We start from the raw sequence: 11,233 nt of genomic DNA on the forward strand, positions 1-11,233 counted from the left end.
CTGTAAACTAATGAAGCTGTCAAGTGTTCCTAAATTGGAAGCTCTCATTATGTTAATATAATAAACCAAATCGACATTATGGTATGAATTTTATTGTTATTTGCAGGTCTCCAAGTTATATTCCTCTACAGGCGTGATAATTTGTATCAAGGTTTTCCTTTTTCTGTCAAACAGCTCAGATAAAAGAGGAAATGAAAAAGTAGCTGGCATAGATAGTGGTGGGAATGTTCACATGTTCAACTTTGAGTTATTACTAGTTTAATGCTAATAAATCTTCTAAATATTGGATTGGTACATTTTTACGTTTTTATATATCACTATTGCTGAAACAAGTATAGTGAGCTTCAGCTACAAGTTCCTTGTCATATCCTTCACCATCTTGGTTTTTCTCTTCTCTACCAGCTTTTCTGGGATTCCTTGAAGTGGTAGGATTGGTAAGAGGAGAGCCATATAATCCTGTATTGGCTATGAAATGTTGTAAGTTGGCCTTTCTGAGGAACAAAGCCTGATAGATTGTTCTAGGAGACATTGAAGCTGTAGAGAGTATTTAGCAAAAGAGAGTTTGGAATAGTTCTGCTCAATGTGTTCTTTGAAATGTCGAAAATAGATGTTATCAAGCTTTCCAATGGACTCTGGAGTTGGGCTTGATAGGAGGTTATGAGAAAGATCCATCTTGAGTAGACTGCACATGTCACCAATGCTTCGCTTCCATATGGCAATATCGTCAGGAGCATATTGGATGAACCATAGTGTATAAATGCTTCTGCAATGTCAGAACAGATCACTATGTTACTGGAGCAGATAGTGGCATGATTCTGATGTATATCAAGACGTGAGACTTCAGGATGCAATACAGCTTTAGTTTAGGGTTTTCTTGAGAAATGTGGAGTGGCTCAGGTAAATTAGACTTATCGGAAAAGGGTTGAGCAACTTCAATTTTTTTGTTGTTACATGAAAATGTGTTCTCCAATTATGGAGGCGAAGCTTAACAAGAAGATGCTTCTTGGGATTGTATTTGGAAGAGATTGACCACCAGCAGTGATACCTCTAGAGGATGTAGCAAGGATGACTTTAGAGCAAAGCCAACTATATCATAAGCAACTGTATTAAAAGCGATATGAGGATTTTGAGTAGAAGGTCTTATTTGATAAAAGAGATGTCATGTGGTGTGTAGCTCCACTATCAAGAAGCTAGACACTTCCAAGTCTCAACATAATTTATGTGAACACTAGATAAGTCCTCAAAATTTAAAGTACCTTCCAAGAAATAATCATGGTCATTGTAGTTTATAATTGCAAGAGTGCCAACTAGTCTTTTTCATTTATGATTAGCTCTTCCCAAATGTCTTGAATAGCTTTTTCCTTGACATCCTTGCAACTAGAGCCATTGTCTCCTCTTCCTTCTGCTAATCCTTATTATCTTTAGGCTTGTTTTTAGCATCACTTAAACTTGTATAATGGTGAATGTTGATGATGACCTCATCAAGATCTAGTTGTGTTTGAGTTTTCTAGAGCTCCAATTTGGCTTTTTAAAACCTTTTATTCAATCCAAGAATCAACAAGGTTCCAATAGCATTTGAAAAACTTGATTGCATACTCTGATGAGAAGAGTTATACTCTCAATATAATCTTGAGCTTTTCCTTACCTACAATTTGTCATCTATTGAAATATACTCATCTCTATCACCCATGATCATTTACAATAGAATTGTTGAAGAGTGTATGGTGAGGATCTATATATAATTGCTTTTGATATGATCTATTTTCCCATTTTTAGTTTAAATTACTAATGTTTTCTATGTCCCTAAGCTTGCTTGTCATATTTTGTCTATCTCTAAGCTTTTAGGATAAGGAATCTATATGTTTTTTCATAAGAAAAGAGTAAATTTTAATTTTAACACTACCTAAATAGCTCAAGCTATACAGATAAATGGACTTTATTATATTTCTTTATATGTTCTGATAGCTCTTACTGTTTCAATATCTAACAATTTAATATTATAGTTGTGGCACTTTCAGTTAGTATATGCAAGTTTTCATCATGTGAAACAGATCTAATGGGCAAAAAAGGCAAGGACTTAAGGTACTGTTCCATTAGCATTAGTTCATACAAATATTTTGGATTCATCACTAAGTATTTCTTACTAATTATAGATAACTTTAGTCATCACTTTTGTTTCTTCCTAAAATAAAATTGGAAACTCATAATTGGATTTAAATGGTGGAAACTAAGAAGGAAACTTCTTTGTGAACTCTTTGTGTTGATGGAGGTTAGGAATCACTTTCTACAAAGTTCTGAACCATCCTTGCTTCTTGAGGTGATATTCAATACTATATTATTACAAGCAAAACAAAGTTGTGGAGTGAAAGATGCTCACTATCTTGGATGTTTCTTGTGCAATGCCTAAAGCAATGAATGTTCTTTGCTTCTTCTAGATAGAGGTAGTCAATACTATAGTACATGTTTAAAATGTGCTACTTACAAGAGCAATACATAATATAACACCTTCAAAATTATAAAACTATTGTTTAGGAAGTTGTTGCAACACATAAATCCCTAAGTTCCAAAATGGGGCTGAAAGGGTGCCATATGGTAGTGGCCAAAGTAAAAGTCCAACAAGTGTAACATGTTTGAACTAAAAGTTCCAACTCGGAAAGTTGAGAGTGGGAATGAAAGTCCCAATGAAGTGTTTAAAGAACAAGCATAAAATAAATGAATCTCTAAAAAAGGGACATGAGAAGGACTAACACATGACAAGTGTTATGGCAAGTGTTATAACATATGGAAGTGTCAGGACTGAATCCAAAAAGGAGTCTGAGAAGAGATGGAGTTCAGGATGAAATTCAAGATGGAATCCAAAATAGAGTGTAAGAAGGAGTTCGAGATGGAATCTAAAATGGAGTTTAAAACCAAGACCAAAAAAGAGACTGAGATGGAGTTCAAAATTGGGTCTAAAACCAAGATTGAAACCAAGACTTGGCCTTTCTTGGCCAAATTGGCTCTATTCAAGTCCTCAAGGGTTTGGGAGACAGGCTTTCACCCTTAGATTTGGATTCAGACTTTGTGTTAGACTTGGACTTAGTCTTGGTTTTAAATTTGAACTCAGACTTAGTCTCAGTCTCAACATAAGTAGCAAAATGATTAAGAAACACCTCCACATCTTAAAAATCACCTCAGGATGGCCACTCTATACCATTCACTTCACAACACTATAGAGCCCATCAGTCTCAAAGAGGTTGGTGTAAAAGTAATTGGTGCAAGAGTCTATTTATATAGAATTGGAAATGATTGTGACTGAAACTTGTATGTTGCTCTTTATGCAGTCTACAGTTGGGGCATTATACTGAGCATTTACTTGTCTAAAATTCAGGTGAATTGCTAAGAATAATAGCACAAAATAATGCTTATGGTGAGAGAGTAAAGGTACATCAAATTGGAGCTAGCTAGTAGTTTGACTGCAGAACTATTGAGCCATGAGCAAGATTTATTGTTGATTCCCTAGATTTGGAAATAACTTAGTGCAAGCAATAATAAAAATTTGGTGGGTGTATTAAGACTTAATAGTAATTGATCAATTTGTAATTAGAAGAGAAGTTGATATTAATGAATCCAGATGAGTATTCATCACACATTAAGATAAGCCATATATTTTTTTAATGATCATATGCAGTGGCTTTGAATTAAATTTTATAATGAACTCTCTAAATAACCATTTAGCAATAACAAGATAATTGCCTTCTAGTAACCGTGTGTATAGTCTAACTCTACTATTTCTTATAAAAATCAAGTATAATTATAATTTATAAGTAAAAAATTAATCTTATTGCATAGAAACCATTATATGTTAGAATATTATAAATTAAAAATATAATATTAATCTAAATAAATATCTATAGTTAGATGGTAGAATATCCTAGAATATCCAAGCATCTTCTAGGTATATTTGCTCCTCTATAGATTTGCTTATGGCATTTATAATAATACTAGAAACCCTAGTTAACAACACAATATCAAGGTTAAAATATTTTTAGCTGGACTTTTAAACAAAGAAGTGACGACATTCCCTGGTGGACATGTCCACAAGAACAATGTTTGCGTCACGATGTCACCGTGCTGCTACAAAACAGGTTTCATGCTTCTTGATCATGGATTCTAGAGCAGCATAGCTATGCTTCGCCACCTTACTTATCAATTCATTCCAGTGTCTTTTATGCGCCTCAACCATGAATTTTAAGCAGAATCCTTAAACACCACGATGGAGCGCATTTGCCCGACACGAATTGCCAGTTCTATTGAATTGCAGTTTAGGGCTGATATGGGTGGTCTCATGACCTTTTCTAATAGCCGTCGGATGAGATACAGTCGAGGATATATTTGGCGAAGGACAATCTAAGTTACCCTATGGAGCAGGGATTGTTGAGCCCAAATGGTGAGTATGATCTTGCTGATATCTACGAGAGTTGGAACCTCAGTGGGCACTGGATTATACGGCGCCAGTTCTTGATAAATCTTGTTTGTCATTGCTTCACTATATATGGGTTCTATATGGGTGCCATATTTTGGCCCCCTGAGTTCCCCGAAGGAAGCGGAGCTTCTGCTTTGGTTCCTGTCTTCGTATCATGTAAGTGTTTCACTTTTTTCTCTCTCGAGACTGACAAGTGCGTCCATGCAGTATTTTTCTATGCCCTTTTGGGTCGAAAGAAAAGTAATGCATATGGTCTTCTTGTTGGAGGCACCAGCGGTTTTCTCAGTGGTGTGTGTTCCATAATGAGCACAAATCAATGGGTGATGCTTCCGCTGCTGGCGATATCATGCTGTGGACTTCTCACTCCGGTAATGCAACTTCCTGACAAATGGTATGACGGGCCCGGATTGTTCAAGTTCATAGTGGTGTACATGACGATGATTACGAGTTGCATGGCTGCCTGTATTTTGGGCACCGTTGCTCCACCGCTGGGATGGCATAGACAAGCCCTTTTACTTGTGGGATCGATCGCTGCAATTGTCCACGGGATGTTGATTCATTTCTACATGTTGCAGTCTCCACTAGAAATGCTATATGGTCGCTGCGATAGATTGGGAGAAATGGATATGGATGAGCGGCTTGCTGTGCGCCAAGAGAAGACCATTGAAGCTTTGAGGGAGTTTGCCAAGGCTACAGGGAATACTTTACCAAAAAATCTGAAGAGCCTCATAAAACCTCAGAGTTGTCATATCTGAGCATTTCCTCTGAATTGTCTAGCCTCATAAAAAGACAGTTTTCTAGAGATTTAAATGTCTTGAACTAATAAATTTATAGTTTCGTAAACTTTCCCACTCTTAGAAAGCTAGGCTGTGTAAACAAAAGTCCTAAATTGACAACAGAATTGAATAACCACATGCTCCAAGCAAGCCTTCGTGAAGGCAACTGCTTCCACGGCAACGGATACGAGCATTCTTCTCATTCCCAGCATTGGCCCAGCAAGTTCACGTCACAAACGTTTTAGAAAACGAAAAGATTGCGGCGGCGACTGATCATCCAGAGGGTCAATTCTCCCGGTGAAGAATACCCCTTGAAATCGTAAAAAGAAAAAATAAACAAGATCGCGCTAACGGACTTTCAGCTTTCTGAATGACGTATGATAACGCAGCTTTCCGACTCATAGAGCTCCAGATGTGCGTGGACAATTTCATCGAGCCGTGCAGTCAGCATGTCTGAGTAGCACAGACATGCAGCGCAGATCAGCTTGGCCAGGCGGCTCGTCCTGTAATCCCCGACAGTTAGTCGACGTGGCTGAGCCCTCGAATAGTTTGCCTGCTCCTAAATGTTTCCTGTTTCCATTTCTTCCAGTGCCACTAGACTGGAATCGCAATCGAATAAACGTCCCACTCTAAGATCTTCCACGAGTAACTCTTGGTTTTACTTCCTCCTCTCGAGAGCTATTGCAACTCCTCGTGGTTCTAAGCGTGACGAGGGACTTTTTCGTGGCACAAGTTAACGTCACAGGTTCCATGCGCTCTCGAGAAGACAGGTCCGAAGAAGGCTGACTTTGGGAGGTTGTTCGTCTTCTCTCCACCACCTGAGAGGCTTGCTTCTGCTGTTGAGCATCGGAAAAGTAAAAGCTTGACTTTGTGATTGCCGCAAATGTCGTAGGAGTTGCTGGAGGTTATCCGAGAATTTCTCGTCCGGCTGTTGCTGTCCTCTTCACCAAACCTTCTCTTGGTGTCCTCACCGCTAAGACTTGAAGGCTCTTCTTCTTCTTCTTCTACTACGAGTTGGCTGTTCCGGCTTTTCCAGCTTTTCCATCTTCTCAGGCCCCTTCTTTTTAGCTTCTGTGCGGCAATCTGTCTGCTTCGCCTCCCGCCTTTTCAACCTTGTCCAGCTGTGGGACCTCCTCTTCAATGGCATCTTCACTTTCAGTTATCAGCTTTATTTCTTCTTTCCGTTTCTTCTTCTTTTCCCGTTCCATCTGCTTTTTCCATGTACGACTGCTGCCTCTGCTCTAGTTCATCTGGATCCTGAGATAAACTCGTCCAACCGTGTAGCTTCCTCCGGTTATATAGATCCATCTTTTTTGTATGGCTGCCAGAAGAACTTCATGTTTCCATCTGTCTGGAACGATTTCTCATGAGACTTCAGCACGTTCTCCTGGTCAATCCATCCGTGAGACGAAGGGTCAGGAACTCCAATTTTCCAGCACTTGAGAGCACAACAGCGTAGAATCAGAAGAAAGAACTCTTACGTAAATCAGGCGCGTGTTCATGTCAAGCACACCTCATCCGTGCGTACGGTTATCCTTTCAGCCTTGATGTTGATGCTTATCTCCCAGTCGACAGACAGACAGAGGCTCCAATTCTCCCGTCACAGTCTGGTTCCCTCCTTCGCCTGCAGCGACAGTGAAGCTACAAATGCTGTCCAGAATATTTATGCTCACCCTTGTCTCTTCAAGTTTCCCAACACGAGTGAAACAATATAAAACAGCCAAAGATACACATCTCTCGTCGTCTTCTTCCCTGCGCACTGCACTTCGCTAGTCTTCTGGATCCTTTGCTTCGCCTGGATCCTGGAGCTTGGAAAAATGCTGACAGTGGAAGGCGCTTTTTGAGCTGCTCGCTTGAACGAAGCACTCACTGCGCGATTCCCTTTGTAAGAACTGGAGACTGGAATGAACATTACCTCTTTGCGCGATTCGGGCGGTCGAATGAAAAGAAAATCAGGTAGAAAAACCCTAGTTACAAGCAATGTCGGGGTCCGGCGGAATGGCGGGCGGCGGCGATGCGCTCCCCGTGACGGCGGCCGATCATGGCGCTGGTGGTGAAGCGGCGAGCGACACTCTCCTGGGCGCAGCACCAGGGACTGCCGGAGGCGCAATAAGCAAGATCCTGGGCGCGGTGCCGAAGAAGAACATCCGAGTAAGAAACCAATGCTTGCCTGTCCTGGAACAAGTGTGTGTTTCTTTGTTTAGCGTGCAGCTGTCTCGATCACTGTCGTCCTCTTCCTGATTCCCCTTCCATTCCTTGAGACGGGGATTCAGTCGAGTGTTTTCTTCGGCCTCTCCGGTGCGTTTTCTTTTTTTCATTTCCATTCCAGTTTGCAACGTTTTTTTTTTTTTTTCTCTCCAGAGATAAATTCGATATCTTGGTATGTTTTCGGCCGTGAGCACAACGATCGTGTGGTCGAGGTGGTGAATCTCCTGGGATTCGTCACGGGAGTTTTCTATGCTGCATATGCATGGAAGGCTACATGGAAGCCCCTCTTCTGGCCCCCGGTGCTTGGGATCAGTCACTACTGTCTAGTGTACCTGTTGCGCAACCTCTACGACGGGAAGGAGTTCTGCTTCAAGATCGACGTCCTTGGTTTCATTGGTTGTGCGACCACGGCAGCCTCGATGCTTGCTCCCCTTGCTGTTCGAGTGGCGACACTCCCTCACAGCAGTGCCCGTTGGAGCTGGGTGGTGCCACTCGTGTCTCTGGCTTGTAACGTGGCATGGGCTTGGTTTGCCCTTGATAACAACAAGGCCATCCTAGCAAGTTTCTAATCTTCTTCGTTCTAGATTAAAACTTTGGTTGGTTTTTCAGATGTCCACCATGTTTGCCGCGGGCTGTGCAGCAATTCTTACCTGCCTGATGCTAGTTTGAGGCCTTCCTAGTTTTTACTCTACAAACATTGTTGTAGAGTTCGCTCGCTCGCTGAGTTTTGTTTTTTTTTTTACTCTGCTCGACGTGGAGTTCGCGAAATAAAATTGTCCTATCACCCTCCATGACGACGTTAGATTGCGTTCTAGGTAGTCGCAGAGATTGCCAAGCAGCAGGCACTGATCTCACCAGCATGCGTCGGCGCATTCGTGTTCTTCTCCGCCACCTTGTGAAAGAGACCGTGCCACTCCCCCACCAGGGATAGCCTGTAACGATGGAATTCCAGCTGATGATGTCGCTCTCGTGCATCCAATCGAACGAGGTCCCAGGTTTCGTGGATTCAATTGCCCTGGACCAACGCTTGGAGCATCGCATTCCAGGAGACGATGTTGAGTACTGGAGTCGTTTAAAAGCTCATGTGTCCAGCAAAATTTTCTGTTGCCAAACGAACCTATGTGATTCTTCGGGATAAATTCAGGGCGTTCGAGTGCTCTCGAAGTTTTCAAGTTCTGATAGTTTGTTTCGAGAACAATCCTTCTGCCACATAGGATCATCGCTGGAGTTAGCGCGAGCATCCGTTCTTAAACAAAGCCACAGAGAAAAGAGAGATCTCTTTCTGGACGAAAAACCAATGAAGTTTTCCTACTGATCACTGGTGAAGCCCAGAGAAGCGGAGACAATGAACCTGCGATTCCTGGAGCTCCGGGATCTTGTTACGGTTCTTCAAAAAATGCGGGCTTTGAATAGAATTGCTACGTTTTGTTTCCATGATCTCCCAAAAGGAATGTGACAAGAACTTTAAAATCACGTACCTTCGTTCCTTTTGCCATTATCTGGTCCTCACTCTGTGAGTGTGGGGCGAAATGTGGCCGTCCGTGGACTTGTGTTCCGGTCGGCTCGATTGCATGTGGATGGTGTTGCACTGCGTTTCGATGGTGTAACTGTGTGCATGAGCATTTCATGAAACCAAAGAAAAAAAAACGTGTGAAACAGGTTAGTATCAGGATCCCTTGCGAAACAACATTCATTGTCGAATCCAATCATACACCTGAAAGTACATGGGCGAAAACCTGACGGAGGCTGCTCTAGGTACCAAGGAAGAACCTGAACGAGAACTCCAGTTAGAACGAAGAGAATTCAGGTCTATAGCGAGAAGATCCCTATGGGCCTTAAGCTTCTCCTCGACTGCTCTTTTGAAACTCCACAAGCCAAGAAGAGAGTGCAAGGCCGACCAGGATCTCCGATCCATGAGCTCGTGAATGCACTCATCGCTCTTTCCTTGACGAGATCCTTCAACTCGTAAAAGGACTTCCTGGACCACATAATTTGCATCGGTTCTATATACAAGAAAGAGCATAGACCTTACCCTTAATAATACTTGCAAGACATAAATTATGAACATTTTAATTATCTTATAGATTCATAGCATTGAAAATGTTGCTACTGTGCAGAAAACTATAAAATTTAATCATACCCTGTCCAATAATGTATAGTTTCTTTGGTTTGTTATATTGTTTTAGCAAATGGATATGATTTATTATTTTTTCTAAATTAACTTTAAAATTCATTTATATATATATTTCTACTCCAATTTGTTATCATCATGGTAAGATAAAAAAGATGTTTTGTAAATGTTATTTGTTTTAGTTGTGAACAATAATGATTAATATGTTGAATAACCAAAACAAGTGGTGACAATGGTAAGAGCATGGTTATGTGTTTAGGATTTTTAAAGTTTGTATATTGCTTATATGCCTTAGTTTGTTTTGCGGTTGTTTGTTTCTTTATTGCATTTATAACTTTTATAGTATAGATAATTTTTAAATAGAAATCAAACACATGACAAAATGCTTAGCTACCTAACCATACATTAAATAGTTAATAGTTAAACATCAAACAAAGTGAAGTTAAGTTATATAAAATAATTTAATAGAAATAAAAAAGAAAAGAAAATATAAGTAAATTTATAAATGATATTGTTGTTATACTTATAACAAAGGATATTTCTAAATATTTTTATGTTTTGTAGCAATTTATTTTTTTGTTATAAACAGCTGTAAGATAAAAAAGATGATTTGTAAATGTTATTTATTTTAGTTGTGAACAACAATGTTATTTATGAACTTACTAATATTATTTTTTATCATGTTAAATTATTTTATTTAATGATTAATCATCAACTGTGTAATGTGGGTTGTATATAGTTGGATTGTCAAACACTTTATTATTAAAATTTTAAATGTGTTTATTTCTATTTAAAATTTTTCTATATTGTTAAGTCTATAAACACAACTTTATAATTAATATTTGTCACTTTTTTTGCTAATTTATTATATATTTTTGTTGACAAAATTAAACATTTAGGAAGCTTTTAACCTATTGATAAAATTAACATTTTTATCACTATGTGCCACTTGTCAGTTTTTAAATTGATTTCTCTTTTCTTTGTGAGAGGTGTTTATAAAGTTTTCAAGTGTTTAGTGTATTTAAATATCCCTTTCTAAAATGGAAAAAAGTTATTAAAAAAGAAAATTAAATGTAAAATTATGTAATATATCATTTCACATAGAACTAAATTTATCTTTGAAAAAAATAATGAAAGTGATTACAATTGAATGGATTAATGAAAAAAAAATATGTACCATGGAAAGTCCTATTTTTTTTAGAGTCCATTTAAGAAATTTCATTATTATCGTCATAGTATTGTTTGGGGCACTAATAATATTTTCAATATTATAAATTTTTCCATTTCCTTTTTTTCATAGTCTTTTTTCATTGCTAAAGAAAATCAATACAATTAAATAATAACCTCAATGCATGTAAAAAAAAAAAAGTTAAAGAGGCTGAGAAAATAATTAAATAAAGTAGCAAAAGAGAAATTAAAAAGAGTGTCAATAGATTTCCCCTTTGCAAGCACTAATTATAATAAGAATCATAACAAAGTATATGGATTAGAAAGAGGCTAAATGCTTACACTTCCCTTTTCTACACTTTTTTCATTACATTCAAAACGCTCTTTCAAAGAAATTTTAATATGATGAGTGACATTTTGGAAAGAATTGTACTAAAATATAGATTATACAAACTCTAAATCAATTTGCAATACCACCCTTTTAAG

General features: G+C 38.6%; 1 protein-coding gene across 1 annotated transcript; it reads left to right on the forward strand.

The window, feature by feature from the left end:
• Positions 1 to 7,224: 7,224 nt before the first annotated feature.
• LOC9637797 lies at positions 7,225 to 8,238 on the forward strand. The gene is made up of 3 exons (XM_024678226.1): positions 7,225 to 7,392; positions 7,446 to 7,539; positions 7,603 to 8,238. Exons 1-3 carry the CDS (start codon positions 7,240 to 7,242, stop codon positions 8,016 to 8,018), a joined length of 663 nt encoding a protein of 220 aa, XP_024533994.1. The 5' UTR covers positions 7,225 to 7,239; the 3' UTR covers positions 8,019 to 8,238.
• Positions 8,239 to 11,233: the final 2,995 nt, after the last annotated feature.

Source organism: Selaginella moellendorffii, unplaced genomic scaffold, assembly GCF_000143415.4.
Source record: "Selaginella moellendorffii unplaced genomic scaffold, v1.0 SELMOscaffold_21, whole genome shotgun sequence".
NCBI lineage: Eukaryota > Viridiplantae > Streptophyta > Lycopodiopsida > Selaginellales > Selaginellaceae > Selaginella > Selaginella moellendorffii.